The sequence below is a fragment of the Melospiza melodia genome, chromosome 11 (assembly GCF_035770615.1).
Source record: "Melospiza melodia melodia isolate bMelMel2 chromosome 11, bMelMel2.pri, whole genome shotgun sequence".
Classification (NCBI taxonomy): domain Eukaryota; kingdom Metazoa; phylum Chordata; class Aves; order Passeriformes; family Passerellidae; genus Melospiza; species Melospiza melodia.
Window position 1 is genome coordinate 12,433,663 of NC_086204.1, and position 19,329 is coordinate 12,452,991.

The 19,329-nt window shown below is 37.6% G+C and overlaps 1 protein-coding gene across 3 annotated transcripts in view; it reads left to right on the forward strand.

The window, feature by feature from the left end:
- Positions 1 to 19,329, forward strand: part of COL11A1 (collagen type XI alpha 1 chain) — a 125,069-nt gene that overhangs the window by 74,077 nt on the left and 31,663 nt on the right. For all 3 annotated transcript variants that reach the window (XM_063165590.1, XM_063165589.1, XM_063165588.1), the window contains 13 exons: positions 144 to 197; positions 3,192 to 3,245; positions 5,383 to 5,427; positions 5,558 to 5,611; positions 5,701 to 5,745; positions 8,090 to 8,143; positions 8,965 to 9,018; positions 10,459 to 10,512; positions 11,450 to 11,557; positions 12,340 to 12,429; positions 12,683 to 12,736; positions 18,306 to 18,413; positions 18,893 to 19,000. In XM_063165590.1, the coding sequence (XP_063021660.1) occupies positions 144 to 197; positions 3,192 to 3,245; positions 5,383 to 5,427; positions 5,558 to 5,611; positions 5,701 to 5,745; positions 8,090 to 8,143; positions 8,965 to 9,018; positions 10,459 to 10,512; positions 11,450 to 11,557; positions 12,340 to 12,429; positions 12,683 to 12,736; positions 18,306 to 18,413; positions 18,893 to 19,000 (882 nt within the window). The remainder of the gene's footprint in view (positions 1 to 143; positions 198 to 3,191; positions 3,246 to 5,382; positions 5,428 to 5,557; positions 5,612 to 5,700; positions 5,746 to 8,089; positions 8,144 to 8,964; positions 9,019 to 10,458; positions 10,513 to 11,449; positions 11,558 to 12,339; positions 12,430 to 12,682; positions 12,737 to 18,305; positions 18,414 to 18,892; positions 19,001 to 19,329) is intronic.

Genomic DNA, 19,329 nt, shown 5'->3' on the forward strand with positions numbered 1-19,329 from the left:
ATAAAAATGAGAAATTGATTTCATTTAATATTGTATTCCATGGAGTATCATCACTCTATGTTGGAGAAAAAATATTTTGTATAGAAACTTGCTGAACCTCAAAGGAGTGTAAAGTAAAATTTAACACTGCCTTCTCATTCCAGGGCAAGCTTGGTGTACCCGGACTGCCAGGATATCCAGGAAGACAAGGTCCAAAGGTGAGCTGGAAATGAGCTGTATATTGAGTGTTTTGACACTGGTCACAATGGCACTTATTTCATTTCTGTGTTTGGGGAAGCAGGGTGTGGATATCAAAGAAAGGGCCATTTTTCTCATTTTCTTTTTTGACAAAGTAAAATCTTCGACAGTGCGACCCCTAGGTCAGGCTCTTTATGGAGCACTGTCTCTTAACTCTTCTTAATATAGTACCCTTTAGCATCTTGTCCTGAGCTGCATTGTGCCAGCATCAGACTGGCACCCACTAAACGATTGGAAAAGGAAGGAATTGCTGACATTCTTGAAAAAGAATAGGCACTATATTGACTAAATGGATGCTGGTAGTGATGGGAATTTTCAGTGTGCTGCAGGGAGTCCATTTGTGTGATTATTGTTTCTTCCATGGAATAAACAATATTTCTTTAAAACATATCATTTACAATTTTCCTCTAGTTTCTTTTAACACAAACATGACAAAACACAATCCTTAGTTAATTTAAGGGCTTATATTTATCTTTCAGCTACTTTACATATTTGGGTTACAATAGAAAACCACACGGGGGCTTCTACTTTAAAACATTTTTATGAAACAAATTTCTATCAAGTTCATCCTAATCCATCTTTAGGAAATGGGCATGTTAAATTAATTGCAGGATCTCTTTTCTGAGAATTAGAAAGAAAAAAGATGGAATAAAATCATAGTTCCACAGACATTTCACTGCATAGAGGATTCCATTAAGGAGGGATTGTAGCTCCAATCCTTCTCAGAGAATTCCCATCTAGCTAAATATCACAAGTAAAAGAATCCTTTACCACTCCTATACATCTGAACAATCAACCTCCAGTAAAGTCCTCAGGTCTATTCTTCTTTTGATTTCTTTTTATTTCCAAATTTGAAATTATGGGGGTTTTTGGATGAAATCCAACTTCCTGAGTAGCAAAGTCTTTTTCTCACTCTGCCCTATACTTTAACCCTTTCTAGTCAAGTGAATGGACTGTCTGAAGAATGCTTATTCACTGAAAACTGCATTAGTGAAAAATATTAAAACTATCTATGGAAGGTACTCATGAAAACTATTCACCTTGAAAGACACCGGGATTTTCAGCTTCAGTTTCTAAACTGAGATTTTAGTCTCATTGTTCTCCTTTAGAACTGTCTTTTGAAAAATCTAAGATAGAGTTTTACATTATTCACGTCTAAGAAAAAAAATTATGTAACATTCCAAATAAAAGTTGATTGTTTCTTTTTTCAACAAGGACTTGATCAAGAACTTCCTTGCACTAAATTTTTATCACATTAAAACTGAAAATAGTTCTCAAGCTGCATTCACTGTTGCTCTTCCAAATTTTTGCTTAAATTTCCAAGAAAGACTAATGACAGCTACAGTAGATAATTCACTAGAGACTTCTTTGGAAGCTGAGTCACAGGCCAGTTCGAATTAACATGAGGGAGTGAGAAAAAAACAGCAGAAAAATTGGTTAGCTATGTAAAGCAAATAGGAAATCTTGTCCTAGTATTATCAAGAAAGTTGATATCATTCTTTTTGTTGATACTTACTTGCTTTTTGTTAAGTTTTTTTCTATGATTTTTTTTAGAGTATAGAGTTTTTTTATCTGATAATTTTCAGTACACTTATTTTTCTCTAATCCAGTCCCTCTTGATTTGAAACACAGTTTCAAAAACCACTGTACACATAAGATATTTAGAACCAAGTCATGACTACTTGTGCCCCATCGTTTGGTCTGGATTTTTGCCAGCCTTTTAATGTTAAAGAGCATGCTTGGGCTTCACAGACTAGAATTTTTTGTTTTATTCTTATATAAAGTTATAACTAGTGAAGAATTAAGAAGAAAGAAAGGAAATGAAAGGAAAAGGAATATAAAAGGAAAGGGAAGGAAGAAAAATATTACTTTTCTGACACCAGTCAACGTCAGTAAGGGTTTCATTAGAATCTGTGTTAGTGAAGTTGTACTGCCTCTAAGTCTTTTATAGATAATTGGAATGGTTATGTAAAACAAGATTTATTAGAGGAAAAACAGAAGTAAGAGCAAGAGAAAAAAAAAGGAAAAAAAGTTCATTTCAAAGAGCACCAAGAAATTATATTTTAGGGTTTTTGAATATGCATTTCACTTGCACTAAGATGCTAACAGCAAGCTGCAGAGACATAGATGCATTGTGACAGCATGGACTCTGGCTAGTAAATTTTAGTGGCCAACCAAAACAAACACTCTCTACATTTTCATCCCCACTCAGTTAAAAGAATATTTTATCATGATTATTGCCTCTTTGATCCTAAGTTCCTTATGAAAAATTAAAACCTTGGCAAGTAAAATGTCTGCTGGACCTCTCTGCCAGCATCAGAGAAGAAAATAGTACTGTTCCCATTGGATTGGGCAGTTGGCAGAAGGAAAGGGGAGGAAAAAAGGAGGAGGAATAGAGCTGAGAGCAGTTTCATGTCACATCATCTCATAAATTCTGCCTATGTATGAGTTACATGGATCAGTTAAATGAAACTGTCCATTCTTTGGTTTACAGTGAGTAAAGAACTTGAACTAATTAATTCACTGCCCAGTAAAGTGAGTAGAGTATGTGGCAAATCCTCACCATTTTTTGGAATTATTTTTGAAAATAATTTTCTTACTGTGATGCAATGAGCTTGTCTTCATTATGATACAGTTATTTCTAGTGGGCTGTTATTAATTATTGCTTTCCTGCTTTAAAAAGGTGAAGATTTAATGAATATTTTATTTTCTAATAAGATGACAGATAATGTCCATTATATATCTTGATTTTTTTTTAATGCTTTCTGGACTTAAGGCATTATGGTAAGTTTATCTACAGCTTTCATAAGTTTATTTACAGCTGTTGAAGTTGCAAGTTTGACATGTGCAATGTGCATGACTTTGGAGTTGTGCTTTATGTGCCTCTTAAATGTTGGCTGTACCACTGGTTTGCTCTTGATATCCTCTGACATTTGCATTGATTTCTTACATAGGGCTCAACTGGTTTCCCAGGATTTCCAGGTGCCAATGGAGAGAAGGGTGCAAGGGTATGATAATTCATTCTTACATAACACTATTAGCTTCTAAAATTCAGTGCTGGGGGAAAAGACTGAAACCTAAGGATACAAGTTACTATCTAAAGAATGATAAAAACAGGCTTTTCACATTCAAGATGGACCTCTATCTTTATGTAAAACAGGATATACTGAGGCACCGTTTGCAATTCTTTAAGGTATTAATCTAAATATACAAAAACTTGCACACTTTCTTGCTGCACGTAGTGCCATGATTATATAATTTGAAAAAGAGAATAAAAATCACCTTTGCTGAAGGGCTTGGACGTTTTTTTTGGGCAATATAGCTGAGTGAGTTGGCAAGAACTATTTTCCTGTATCCCATGAATTATCCTGCTACCATGCAATTTACCCTCAAGGAAATTCAACTTGTATTTCATAAATATTCTGACTTGCCACAAGGAAGTTTTTTTTAGGCTTAGCTTCAAAAAGGCAAAATATACCAGGCAAGATGAAGAATGTGTACTGTTACATATATTTTAAAAAATGTAAAATTACATCTTCTGCTGCTTTGTTTGTTTGAAGCAGGTGAGGGGAAATGTGTTATGCATGTTCCTCAAACTATAACAATTAAAAATAGATTAGAAAACAGGGTCACTGTGCTGTGGTCTCTAAAATTCAATTGAATATAGCAGGGTATGTTAGAAAGATGAAGAAATTAAGAGATGAGTCAGAATTCATAGCTGATAGCCACATCAAGTCAAACAGGTAATTTTTTACTATAATTATTATTATTATAATTATAGCAGAAATTCATTATTTTAAGATTAAATATATGAAATCCAATAGCATTTGCTTTACTTATGTACAGTTTAAATTGTTCTTGTATCATTTTAGCTAAGACAAAGATGCATTGTTATCTGCAGGCACAAGCAACAAAGCAATGCTGAGTTCATGTTGTAAAAAAATGAGGCAACTGCTAATAAAGGCAGCAGATTGACAAAAAATGCAAAATGATAGAATCAAACAGAAGGCTTAAAATGATGAAAATCTTACTATATTGATCTGTTTTCAGGCATTCATAAAGCTTTAAGCTCAGCTGGGGTATTAACCATGTAATTAATACTATCAAGCTGCTGGTACACTGAAATATTATGCTGATCATCAATGAACCCATAACTGCAGGTTTTGTAATGAGAATCAGATATTATTGTTAGTCTTGCCTAAAGGGTTATCATGGTGTTTTATGCTACCTTGCATACACATACTAAGAAAGACAGACCTTGTCCTTGAGAAGATCCCAGGCTGAGTAGCATTTCTAAAAAACAGCACATAAATTTTATTCTGATAAGTGAAATAAAACCAACAGTAAAAAAAAAAAAAAAAAAAAAACCTGCCAAGAAAACAGATGAATGCATTTAATTCATTTCTTTAAAGGGGACGTTTGTGCCAGGTCATCTCTGATGATTTTTTGGTTGCTGGTTTGTTTACCTCAGATATTCAAAATACCAGCCATCAGGTTCCTTTCTCTACCTGAAAAGTAATTTATTGAATTTTAAGATTCTTTACATTACAATACACAGCAATTCCAGTGATTTCAGTGCAGAGCCTAAAGAAAAAATCATGTTCAGCATGATAAAGAGATATATTAAAGCAAAAAGTAAGAACTGGTATTCTGGCAAGTTCTGAATCTCTGTCAAGTGCGCATAATTTTGGTAGGTATTACAGTGCCCATTTCTGTTACAAATGAACAGAATATAAATGCCCTTTCTTCTCTTTATTAATCTGTGGGGCTGTCCATGGGAACCCAGGAACTTTGTTTTGAGGCTGTTCACAATGCCAAGTCCTTTAGACTACTACAGAGATACTCTGCTTGTTGTGTGCCACCTTCAATACCATTCTAATGTGATTTAAAATGTTCTAATGCCTCTGGCAGAATTTGACTCTCAGGCAAATTTAGTGCATTTCGCCACAAGTACCAGTGAACTCAGAAAGATAACCAATTTTATTAAGGACCATGATTCTGTAAATTGAAATGCAAAGTAGATAGTTAAAGGTAAAATAATATTTAAACTTAAGTGAGTTGCTCTCTGCCTCCACTTCAGTAAAAAAACTTTATATCACAAATAGAGTGCCTGCTAAGATGATTCCTGTGAACTTTTCTTTCCAGGGCTTGCATGGCAAACCAGGCCCCAGAGGACAGCGAGGACCAACAGTAAGTTCTTTTGATTTGCAATTTAGAAGCTTTCCTGTGTAAATTGCTTCCACTATACTGTGACAAATTACTTTTATTAGATTGTAATATCCAGTATTTATCATCAAGCGCATCTGTGTTAAATTGACAGGGTCCAAGAGGCTCAAGAGGTCCCAGAGGTCCCACTGGTAAACCAGGTCCAAAGGTAATTGTCAAGCACACTGTCTAGATTGGCTACAGGCTGTTTCTTTTAAATAAATTTAAATCCTTGAATGTACTCTCTTTCCCTTCCAGGGCACTTCAGGCAATGATGGTCCTCCTGGCCCACCAGGCGAAAGGGTTTGTGAAAGCCATCTTTGTTTTTCCCACTATATAGGAGTGTGGTTTGTTTTATTTTCAGTTCTCCCTCTCATATCTCTGTGCTACTTTGACCAGGGTAACCAAACTAAAAAAACCTTAGTTCCAATGATGCTTTTCACAAAGTTATGAATGGGGTGGCTGAAGTTTGCTAAAAGTTTCCTCCAACTGTATCTCAGTTACACACAGGACACAGAGAGTACATGCTCACTTTGTGTTCCATCCATGTGCTTTGTATAGTTCCTGTGGATTACAGGTGTACTCACAGCTCAGCCTCTTCAGAGTTCCTCCCCTGCTGCAGCTTACTGACCATTCACTGATTAGCAAACACTCCAGCCACATCCAGAAGATCCAGAAGTAGCTGAGCTTTTTTTGTTCTGGTCAGCTAAGAATTCCCTTCAACCTATTTTCTGCATGCTTCAGAAATCCTATTGTTCTCTCTAAAACAAAATTTTCTGCTTGCTATTATCTTCCAATCAATACACAAATCCACTACGCAGCTCATTGTACAGCACTATAAAGAAAAAAGAGTATTAATAAATCGTTTTTGTAATGGCAGCACTTGAAAACCAAGTCAATTTAAGTGGATGAGCTTTCTGCCAAAGCATTTTTGCAAAGCCTAAACTTGTCTTTTGTAGTGATATTTCATTAAACTGCTAAACTTCTTCATAGAGGAAGCCAAAAGCTCTTCTCCCAGTATCCACAGCAAAGTCCCAGTGTTCTGCAGGAGTGTTATTCTTTAGGAGGGAGCTCCTTGTGCATTTTGCCCAGCTCCATAATGCCACTTTTTTGGCATTAGCTAGGATGTGGGATGGAGAGAACGAGACATAGACCAAGAAAGAAAGTGTAGGTTGCTTACACTGAAGAGGATCAGAGGCAGCCTACCAGAAGGGGAATAACAGATCCTTGTGGAAGTTTTATGACAACTCCAGGAGTTTGCAAAGGAGAGAAGTTGTGGGGGTAAAACAATGAGCATATTAATCCAAGATGAAGGTATCCCTGGAGAGAAATTGATAAAAGCAAAGAGATGAAGAATCATAAAGCAACATGTTTCTCATCACTTGTGTAATATAAGTGTGAGGTATCTATTTGCTTCCCAAGAGGGGTGTCAGCCAAAAAATAAAACTGTCATCTCTACTCCTCTGAGACTATTTCAGCTACCAAACATGAAAATAATAAATAATCTATCCTGTGTAGCTACTGTTAAAATGAAATTTAATAGCAAGAATGAAAATGTAATTTTGATAGCATGCTGTTAGCATTCTAGTGCTTTTTCTCACACAATCCGTCAGTCCCCTGACTTGAAACCTGCAAGCCATATTGTGAATGAAGAGAAAAATGTAAAGATTTTTCCTTACAAAGCCTCAAAGCTTGAGAGCTTGAGAACAGGGGAAATAGTTGAGAAAGAAGGTGCCTTTAAATGTAAAACCTCAAGTTGTGTTCCTACAACCCAGTTTCTGACACTGACCAATCTCATTCAGGTGTTCTGTAGCTTAGTCAATTTTATTAGGTTTCCTCTATAAAGTTCCACTTTTGGTTTTTGGGTGGGTTTTTTTTGGGGTCTTTTTTTGGTTGGTTTTTTTTTTTTTTGAAGCTTTATGTTATATCCAGAAACAAATGAGGAAATTTAATTTTCTCACACATAAGGCATATTGAAAAACAACCCAAACCCCTCTATGGAGCATATTTGTGTGTTCTGAAGTTGATAATCTTTAGCTAAATTTGTAAAACCATGCTGCATGAAAATTTTCTGTCTCCATATATCTGTATATATACAAAACTATAAAAATAATATGTTCATATATCATGGGATTTTTCAACTATTTTTCATAATAGCAAACATGCTGTATGTAATCCCAGCTAACTCTGAAAAGTTTATTCTTTTTGGAATTTTTACTGTTGTACTGGTTCGAAATATTCTCAGGGTTTAGGAATTGCCAAAGATGAATGTTTGACTGGAAGTTAAAAAGATGACCAAAGTATTAACTAAATCCCCTGTTTTATGCAACATGGAAGAACGGTGCTTCAAATTCACAGTTGGTTCCTACTTTATTATGCACAGTTTTAGGGGTAAGATGCAAACATAGTTGAAATAAGTAGTTTTCCTCATTTTTTTACTGGATTCTTACACAAGCACTATTGCTTTCAGGAAATCCCTCCAGAGTCTGTGCATGTGAACTGTGACTACCAAGATTTATGACAGTGTGGCTGAGGCTTTATGCTTAAATCCAGACATTACCTGCAGGGTTCCTATATTCTATAATTGAAACAAACTTTTCAGTCCAGCTTGAGTAAAACTTCCCTTGTTTGTTTGCCTTTAATCCAGGGACCACAAGGGCCTCAGGGACCTGTTGGATTCCCTGGACCAAAGGGACCTCCAGTAAGTATCTCTTTCATTAAATTTGTGCAACAACAGGAATTGTAGTTTTTGTAGAGTGCCTCTGAAGTAAATAGTTGAAAATTTATGTAAGGGGTGGTTTATGTATAGATTGAAAATGCTCATGCTGAGCCTTAAGGGTTTGGGCTGACATTTTTAACGTGGTCATTGGTGCAGCTCTGAAGACATTGAGAGCAATGCACCAAGCTGGAGGTCTGGTATGTCCTGCCAGAGACCACGTGACACACTGAGTTCAGGCAAAATGCTACTTTGCTGCTGTATATTTTCTTTGAATGATTGATTCACAGAGGAAAAATGAAGAGGAAGGAAGCATTCATTAGTAGCAGGAACATATAGAAGTAATAGCTCATTTGAGCTGCCCCCTGAACCAGTCTTGGTGCTTTTCTGGTGTGCCTCTGCTCATGTGCACTACAAAAGCAACAAAGCACCTCCCATGCATTTGTTACTTTTATTTCCATTTCTGAGACCTGAAATTTCATCAAGTGCTTCTGAAATGCTTAGATTTGTGTTGAGTCATGAACCAAAGAAAAATGGAATATAGGAACTTTCCATGATTTCTGAATTTATAGAAATCTATTTTGAACATGTTTGCATTTGGCAACAGTCATTCTCCAAGCAATTAAGACACTATAGGAAGGACACAAGGAAAAAGTATTATTAAAATCCTAGTTAGCTAGGAGCAGTTTAAAGTTACCAAAGACTAGTCTAGAAATAAACAGAGAGCAGAGATTCTGATAGCTAATTGCACACTTTTTTTGAGAATGGCTAAGAAATTGCTTGATTTATGTATTTTATAATTGCAGGGTCCACCTGGAAAAGATGGCTTGCCTGGGCACCCAGGACAGCGGGGTGAGACTGTAAGTAAATGCACTCTGCTGTGTTAGTGTTGTTCTAAAGGTCATGGTTATGGGATCAAAACCAAAGAAACAGGGATGACAGGGAAAAGGGAAAGAGGCTGGCACCAAGAGGTTACATAACTGTACTTTTCTTATAGATGGGGCAGGGGAAAGCTTTATTTTGCTCCCATGATACAGGTGTGAGGTTATTTTTGCTGTGTCCAGTCAGTAACATCAGAATGAGATTAAATATTCACTAGAAGTAAATGAGATTAATACCCAGCTCTCTATTTAAATTGAGATTTTTCAGATAATTACTATACAGTAGTTTTCTCCCTGAATGCCATGTACCAAAGATAGTAGCATTTAAAAAAGTCTTATTGATGATAAATCGCTAGAAAAATGAAAAGTCAAGACCTTTGGAGGCTAGGATCAGGAATGATTGAACTTATTAAAGTAAAATAAAATTCTGAAACTATGCAACTCATTTAAGAATCACAATTTAAAAATTCTGGCATGAAAATTAAAAATACTATGTCATACTTTTAATTTAACTATCCTTAAAAAACACACTATTTCTGTGTGTCAGAATGTTATTCATATTCCATTATAAAATAAAAATTCTCACTGAGATTTTTCAGGGCTAGAGAAAGCCATAAATGAATTTATTGAGAAATTTTCTCAGCATGCAGAATGTGTTTTAAGCTCCAGCTTCACTGGAAATCTGTTAGTGACTGCTGAGTCACTTCCACTGCTGGAAGGAGAAGCACAGAGCCTGGAGTAGCATATCCCTCTGAAAATCTCTGTTTTCTTCTGCTAGTATTGTAGCATTGTCACACTGTAATGCTTTGCAATGATTTTTGTGTATGACACATTATTGGCTCCTTCTTTATTCTTTTCCTTTGCAATGATGCAAAGACTGTTGTGTACCATAAGGATCAATTGTTTGCATTGTTTACAATGCACAATGCCCAAATTTGTTCTTTAGTCTGCTGTTAATGAGTTACCATTTTTCCTGGATCTTTATTTCTTTTCAATTTCTTTTTGTCTCACCTCCACTTTAGTGCCCTTCCAACTTAATAGTCCATCTGTGTCTTTCTTTATAAAGCATTTTTATGTCAGGCTTTATGATTCACAATATACATATGTAAAAATGTATTTTCAGCTGTCTTTTTAGCTGCATCACTTATGCATTCAAACTCATCTAATCAAGTTCTCCTAGAGAGATCTGTAAAACTGATGACCATTTTTACTGCTGTACCACCTCAGAGAGATGGAAGAGAGATTAATCAGCATTTCATATCTAGGCATACACAGACAAAAAAGATTTCTCTCTTTTATTTTCTGAACAGAGGGAATGTGTGACATGGAATGTCTCATTTACCTCTTCAGCACAGAGGTGAATTTTGCCCTTTTATAACTTGTAAAGGGTAATATAATATTCTGTCATTTTTTTCACAGGGTTTTCAAGGAAAAACTGGTCCTCCTGGTCCTGGTGGTGTTGTTGGCCCTCAGGTACATAATTTCATTTCGTAGCTGACTTCATGAGACCAATGTTTAATGGTTATATTATGGATAAGGCAGTTGCTTTTGCTGTATTAAAGGGACCATATCCATGGTTATATTAACTTTTGTTACAAAAGTTGCATTAACAATATTAGAAAGCTATACTTAGTAATCATCAGTGATTCCATCAAAAAAAAATGAAAATATTTGGGTTACCTTTCCATTTTGTTTTATGTTTTGATTTGGGTTTTTTGTTGGTTCATTGCTGTTTCAGTGGTTTTTTATGTGATTATGAAATTGGTGGTTTACAGAAGTCAAAGAGACACATTTCTCTACCATTTTAGAAAGAGCAATGCTATGTGTGAATTTCTTGCCAGAGAAAAAATTTTCAGTAACTTTTAGATTGTGGAGAGATAAATTATCAAAATTTCATTTGATTTAACCTTGTTAATTTACAACTTAATCGAGCATTTAGAGCTTATTTAGTTAATTCCCTCAGTGGAACTTTTCTGCTAGGGAATCTGAAGAGAAATCTTTCAACTCTCCTGCCTTACAATTCCTGTTATTCAGACAAGCAACAGTACAGAACTGTTTCAAGGCAAGAATAGTAGATGGATTTCTCTCCTGTGTCCTTTTTATAACCTTCTCCCATACACGCTGTGCTTTAAAGCTTCAGTGCTTAAGGAACAAGGTCAGGATTTCACTCTTTGGAAGCTGCACAGACGTGTCTGCAGGCAAAATGCAATGCAAGATTTATTTTATAGGACAAAGATATTTTGTAAGTCAGCCTTGCCTGGAGGGAAGGTGAGGAATGTGCACTAACCAATGGCAGCACTGTTTGGTAACACAGCAGCTGGATATTGAGAATCTGCTCCTCTCCACTTCCTCCCACACCCTCAAGACATTAAATAACTTCAGGTGACTGAAGCTGTGCTTATGTGCCTAGGGTCCTACTGGTGAGACTGGACCAATTGGTGAAAGAGGCCATCCAGGTCCCCCTGGTCCCCCAGGTGAACAAGGCCTGCCAGGTGCTGCAGGAAAAGAAGGTGCTAAGGTATGATGTGGCTTTGGGGAACAAGCAGGAAGGGACAGATAGAGTGCTGACAGTGTGACATTTCAAATCATCATGAAGACATGCAGAATGAAATCAGAACATACAGTGTAAAATCATGATTGGCAGGTTTCACCCAGAAGGACTTGGAAGACTGGAAGATTCAAATTTTAGAGCTGAGTCTGCTTCCACTGAAATAATGAGAATTCTTTCAAGCCAAAAATTAATATTTTAGTAATAAAAGCAAAAGAAAAAAACTTCTGCATATAATATGCATTCAATATAATAATCATTTTCAATATTTCATACTTAGTAATGACATATTCACACCAAGGTAGAAATTTTACTTTGGCATTTAAAGTCAGATGTGTAGTAGTGAATGAAAAGTAGAATTTCACTGAATAAATTTAATTCCTTCCTTAATTTTTGGCTGCCATTGGTGAACAAAAAAAAATATTACTTATCTGGTGTCTATGTAATTCTATTCAATTTTTGATTATAATTGGGTATCAGCATTTTTTTATTGAATGTAGCTTTAAACATATTTTTACGGCTTGTTGTGTTTTTCACTATTTATATTCCATAACTGGTGCTGTATTTTGCCAAAGTTAATTATAAATGTAACCACAGGCTACTGTACTGATAAAAGAATTAGTGAGTGAATAGCTGGGGACACAGTCTTTGTTTTCATTACTATAACTAGGCTCTGGTAGTTAATTTTTATTGCTCACTGTACACATAATTTTTAAACATATTTTTTAATCAAAATGTAATATGTTTCCCAGGGTGATCCAGGCCCTCAAGGCATTCCTGGGAAAGATGGACCAGCAGGTCTTCGTGGCTTCCCTGGGGAGAGAGGGCTTCCAGGTGCTCAGGTATATATATAAGCTCTAGAGCAATTGATTCCCATGATATTTCTAAAAGAAAGAAACAATGTATGAATTTATTTATTAAGTCTCCTACTGTACTTAAATACAATAAAAGAACAGATAAAAATATAATTGGCTAGATAAGAAGGAATTTATTCAGGTTTGTTTCTTTGGATCTTTACATGTTTCCTATTATATGTGTTGCAAAAGTACTCTTGAACTTTCTAAACAACCTTTTAATTTCCTTTCCATTTTTTAGGGTCCAGCTGGTCTGAAAGGAGGGGAAGGCCCACAGGGTCCACCTGGCCCAATGGTAAGTAAACATAATAATTCAATGGAAATATAAACAATATTATCTAATAACCTTTTTCTTCCTTAGATGCTGGGATGTTTTCCTTAACACAGTCTGTAAAACAGCAGACAGATCAGACTTAACTAAGTATCCATACTAATGAGCATGCATGGATATGGAGGTAGAAAATATCGGAATCCTTCTGCCACTAGATTTAGTTATGACATTTACTTGCCGCTCTTGTCACTTGACACTTATGTCAAATTGGTTTTGAGATAAGAGAGGTTTTCCACAGTGGAAAAATCCATGGATAGTGACTCATGCTGTTGTGGTGGGCTTGCCTTGGCTGGATGCCAGATGCCCACCAAGCTGTGCCGTCCCTGTCCTCCTCAGCTGGACAGGAGAACACAAGATACACTGAAAGGCTTGTGAGTCAAGATAAGGACAGGAAGATCAGCCACCAGTTATATCATGGACAAAATAGATTGGGAAAATGAGTTTAATTTATTTTCTATCAAATCAGAAGAGGATAGATAAGGAAAAACAAAAACAAATCTGAAAACACCTGCTCCCCACCTTCCCTTCTTCCCAGGCTGAACTTAACTCCTGATTTTTGTTTTATCCTGCCCCTAAGCAGTGCAGAAGGATGGAGAATGGTTCTCAGTTCATCACATTTTGCCACTCCTTCCTTCACATGGGGAGGACTCCTCACACTCTTGCCCTGCTCCAGTGTGGGATCTCTTGGCAGTGAGGCAGTCCTCCATGAACTTGTCCAACATGCGTCCTCCCCAGGGCTGCAGTTCTCCATGAACTGCTCCAGCCTGGGTCCCCCCAGGGTGCAGTCCTTTGGGACCTGGCTGCTCCAGGGTTGGTCCCCCAAGGGGTCACAGGTCCTGCCAGCAAACCTGCTCCGGTGTGGGCTCCTCCCTCCACAGGGCCACAGGTCCTGCCTGGATCATCCATCACTGCAGGCTCTCCACGGGGCACAGTCTCCTTTGGGATCCATGTGCTCCAGTGTGGGCTCCTCCACGGGCTGTGGGAGGATCTCTCTCCCCTTCTGTTGTGCATTTTTCCCCCATTTCTTAAATACATTATCCAAGAGGTTCTGCCCTGCCACTCCTGGGCTCAGCCATGGCCAGCCCATCGGTCCATCCTGGAGCTGACTCGTGTGAGCGCCACTGGACACGGGGGAAAGTGGCATCTTCTCCCAGAAGCCAGCCCTGTAGTCCCCTGCTAGCAAACCCTTGCCATGCAAACCCAGTGCTCCTGTGTTCCCTTTGTACAGCTGGGTAAAATCATGTTGTGCAGGAATTTTCCTTCTCGGCGTTTTAAGTGCAGTAGTAGAGTATGCTTCAAGTTTCCTATTCTCTGTTGTCATGCTTTATGCAAAGAAGTTCTACAAGGATGCCCTGGCATTCAAAACATGCTAGAGTTATTCCCAAATGTGAATTGTGTAGATTTTGACAGTCATCTTGTCAACTTATTTCTTTCATACAGTGCAATTAAGGTTAAAAAAGAAAAGAATCAATCATCACAGCTATTCATGTTAGAAAAAAAAAAAGTAATGGAGGAGCTGAATTTCCATGTGCTTCAACAAAACTCTCTTATGTCCTTGCAATTCATATTCAGATTAGAATGCATTAAACAAGGATAAAAATCCACACATAGTACAGTACAAGTAATACATGAGACTTGAATTCTTAAAATGAGTTATTGAATTCTTAATGCCAAAAACCTGAATTTACAGTTCTTAACACTGTGCAGTATAATTCTCAAAAGGTACCCAAACAAAGAATGGAATGGAATGGAATGGAATGGAATCCAGCAGGGAGAGTCAAAAGGGATGTCATCTTACCCATTTGAAGGACCTGAAATGTTAAAAGAAGGGATGAATCAAAGTCAAGAAAGCATAGACCAGAATAGTCTCTTCAATCTAAAGGTCCTGTCTTGACTTTTTGTTGAAGGAGCCCCTAAGGCTGGACTGAGCTCTCAGGCAGATGGTTCAGGTGCAGTGACCCAGAGCCCTCCCGAGCATGCACAGAGCAGCCAGCACAGGCAGAGCTGGTGGGTGACACAGCCCCCTTTGCCAGCCAGCACTGTCCACACAGGAACTGTGCCACTCCTGTCATGGTCCTCAGAAAGACACATCACACAAGATGTGAGGCAACAGTACACACCTTATTTAGTGATAGTTGTCTGTATTCTGTCTGTTTGAATTGAAATTCAGAGGATCCATGTTTCTCTAGTTCTTATAGAGTGTCTATAAGTTAGTGTTTTAGTTGAAAACACCAGAACTTTTTTGAGGAGGATATCTCAATTATCCCCATTTACCAGCCTTTGGTTCAAATCACAGAGCTCTCTCAGAGCTCATGAATAGTATTCCTCTCATGTGAAATTAAATTGGTAGAGAAAGTCCAGGAACACTATTAATGCTCCCCAGCTAATGGGAGTTCAGTGCCAGCTGAAATCATCATTAATTATAGTCCAGAAGCACACAGAGTGTGGGTGTCAGGAGCACACTACCAAGGACTTCAGTTCATAAACCCATTTCTGTGGGGCCACCCTTCAGTCATAGAAAGAAACCCTTAGGAGGCTGAGGATGTTTTTGCATGTGGTTTTTGCAGTCTTTAAGAAAGAGATGTAGTGGTAGCAGGAGTTGAAAGGGAGTTTGAAGGGCAAAATTTTTCAGTTTTAAAATATATTTTGACCTCATTGCAGTGTAAGCTGGCCCCTTCAGGTACAAAGAGGACCAAGTAGCTCTTAAAGTATCCCAATAGTCCTCCATAGGATTTTTATCTGTTTCATCTTTAATTACTAACTTGTTATCTCAAAACAGTATTCAGTGAAAAAAAGGTGTCTAGGTGCCCTTAATACTGAGTTTCATTGCACTGTCAAGCACCACAATTAAACCACAACTGCTTGCTTTTTTTCACAGAAGCTCACAGCAGACCATGAGCATCAAATACTCTGCAAATATTTTCCCATCTATTTTTAGCCACCAGCGGGTACACGCACAGAAGTGTAATTGTAGTGGAGTCTTCATTTGCCATCTATAATAGGAAGAGAATCCATGCCACTGGCTGACTTTCCTGTGATTTCCTGCCAATAGCAATTGTTTCTAACTAGCATATATAGTCAATTATAAGCTTTGTTTGGCTGCTGCATACATCTGCAAGCATACCAAACAAATGACTGCTCCAAATGCTCTGCATATGCCAATTACTCTGTTTAGAGGGATTTGGACAAAAGAAAGAGATGCATGAATGCATGTCAGAGCAAGAGGGGGTTCTGCAGGATTGAGGGGGGTATTTTCATGGTTTGGGTTTTTTTTGGGAGGGGGTTGTGGTTGGTTTTTTGTTATGGTGGGGACTTTTTTTTAACAATTGTCTTTTATCTGCTCTCTTTGTTGCTTCTGTTTGTTTTCTTCCCTTCTCCTACTACCGTGTGGAATGCTGAATGCTGATGAGAGAAAGCTCTTTGGAATGTCAAGCAGTCATTTTTCATTTGCTCATTTAGGAATTGGATGCTCAAATTAGACTCGGAATAAGCCAGCTGTAGGCTACCCAATTATCAGTACTGAATATCTAGAACTATCTTCATCTATCTGACAACATTTTACAGTCATGGGGACCTTCACTTGTTGAGCATTTTTTAAACCATCAGTAAAAAGTATTGCTACTACTATGCAATGTATACAATAGCTGTCATTACATATCTCCTCACAGGAAGGGAGAGAAAACCAAGGTTGTTAATGAGTTTATAGTCTGTATAGCAATAATAGAAGACAAAACACAAACTTCCATTCTGTAGAAAAGTTAAAAAAAACCAACAATACAAATTAATAAAAAGATTCCATGATGTGAGTACTACAAGACCAAAGGTTAACAAGTGGTTTCATAACATAAGGAGCTTGTTTCATAGTGGGACAGAGTGACCAGAGAAAAATGAAACACAGAAAGAGGGAACAGACTTAAGAAGCTGTTTAAAATGCTTTTCTGAGTTGGGACTATAATTTAATATGTTCTGCTGTGCTCAGAGGCCATTCTCACAGAGAAAGGAGCAGTTCCTTGGAAACAGAAGGTGTAGTCCATCTTCATAACTCATGTGAAATGCAAAGATAAATGCGAAAATTGGCTGAATTAAAAGAGGTACTAGAAATTATGGCCTCTGTTAGTGTCTTCTGTCTGACACAGGAAAGATCTATGAGTTATTTGGGTTTTTTCCTCTCTATTCGTACATCCTCCTGATGAGATGACCTAAAATTGTTTAGCTTATGAGAGCTGACAAGATCAGAGACCATGGCAGTATGGCTGTAGGGTAATGACTTTTTCTTGTTGAATTCACTGAAGCCTTAGGAACTCAAATAACAGAAATAGGACAGAAACTTGGGCAGCCACCCAGACTTAAAAAAATCCCCAACACCTGGAAGAATAAAGTCATCTATGATGTCCATACAAATACTTTGAACACTCATGCAAATTTAGATCTTACTGAAATAAATTGCTAAAATACTTTGAAAAACCATTCAGCACTCTTTTCTGTCACATATACGAGGAGGGAAAAGGATCATATTATAAAATTAGTACCATTTTTGCTAATGATGTCAGTCCAGGACAAATATGGCATGAGTAAAAGCAAAAAAAATAGGGTCCTCATAGGTGAAAGCATCTTAAAATTCCAATATCTACAAGACAGCAAACTTGATCTTGCTTAAATATGAAAAAAATGCTATTTAGAGTTGCAGGGTCTTACTTTTATTATTTTTATTATTATTTTCTGTTACTTTTCTGTTCTGTATCATCCTGCTTCTAGTATATCAATTGAAGTGAAATTATTAATCATAAAGTGTTGCAAACTATCTTGAAAGTATAAAGCTGAAAATTTGGGAAATATTTTTGTACAGCAAACAAACATTTAACAGTACTCTCTTAATGCAAAAACTCTCTTAAATTATTTAAAAGACAGAAAACAATGATGCAGTTTTAGTGGTTTTCAATACATAGTGTCTGTTGTTTCACTCTTGATTTTTAATATTACATTTTTAACTTTTTCTTTGCTTATCTAAAGATGCCTGTACATAAAAAACCTCCTCTGCAGAACACACTAAATTAGTCACTGTGCTTGAATGGATTTTTACAGAGGTGCATTGAAATGCAGAAATGTGATAATCACAGCAATGAACAGCCCAAAACTTTACTAAAAATGTTGGTGTTGCTTAGTTCTGTATTTTGATATTGTGAATTTGCTTTCATCAAAGCAGTATGTTAATATATTTTGCAAACATAGAGGGAAGTAAATTCTTGAAAAAAGGCTGGTTTTAAGGACACTCTCATTATGATGAACAAGTACAGGAAGTGGTATTTACAAAAAAACAAAATTAGTGTTGCATGAACTGTGTTGGGTATGAACTTCAAGTTGGTCCTTCCAGCCTTTTTTCTTTACTTGCACACGTGATGGATGCGTAACCTTCAACCAGCAGAACTCACACTGCTGAACAGTCTCTCAGGTGACTTGCCTCATGAAAACCTCCAGCATTCCCAGGCTCTCAGAGTCCCTTTATCCCTCATCCCTTTCTCCTCTGTGTTCCCAGGGCTCGCCGGGAGAGCGTGGAGCCGCGGGCACCGCTGGCCCCATCGGGCTGCCAGGCCGGCCCGGCCCCCAGGGCCCCCCGGGCCCCGCTGGAGAGAAGGGAGCTCCCGTGAGTAACCACAGCCCCTGGAAATATCCCTGTGCTCACCTCTCATTCCACAAAAGTGCTTGCTCCCACTCTGTTCAACATGCATTCTCACAACACCAACCTACTCATTTTGGATTTACAAATATGTACACAGTAAAACATTTCTCATCGTGCTGTCTGAGACCAGGAGTGTTAAACCTGTTACTGTCACAGCAGGGAGTGGATATAAATCAGTCTTTCATTAAAACTTTGTACCCAGCCACTCTGCATTAGAGTAAAAGTGTATTTGACATCAGCTTCCATTATTACTTCATATAATTCTCTTATATGTTCTCTTGTCTTGATAGTTTTCTTTCTGTTGGGGTGTTTTCTGTTTTGTTGGGGGGTTTTTTTGGAGGGGGTGGGTGTTTTAATTTTGTGTTGGTATTGGGACTCCCCGTCCTGAAGTATTCATTACTCCCCTGTGATAATGTGGATTGTTTCATTTTCTTCAAAACCAGGGTGAAAAAGGTCCCCAAGGCCCAGCTGGACGTGATGGAATACAGGGTCCTGTAGGACTTCCTGGTCCTGCTGGCCCCAGTGGTTCTCCTGGAGAAGATGGCGACAAGGTGAATCATTGTAATTGGTTATTAGTGCATCTGGGAGAAGATCTGTCAGTACGTTCTCTGTAGCTCTCCTCACAATAAACAGGGTGTCAAAGCAACAAATCTAAGCCCTGACTCCCCCAGATTCCCTCTGCCTACTGCAAAAAATACCTTAAAACCTCTCCTATAACCAAATGTCTGAGGGACACAGGACACGGGGATTTGTATTAAAGAGCTAGTAGAATAACATTTATCCTGGCAAAGAAACAAGGATAAAAGTGTGGCAAAATAAGGCAAATGATGCCAAAATTAATTTTTGCCTATTTTAGAAATTTGGTTTACTGAATAAGATG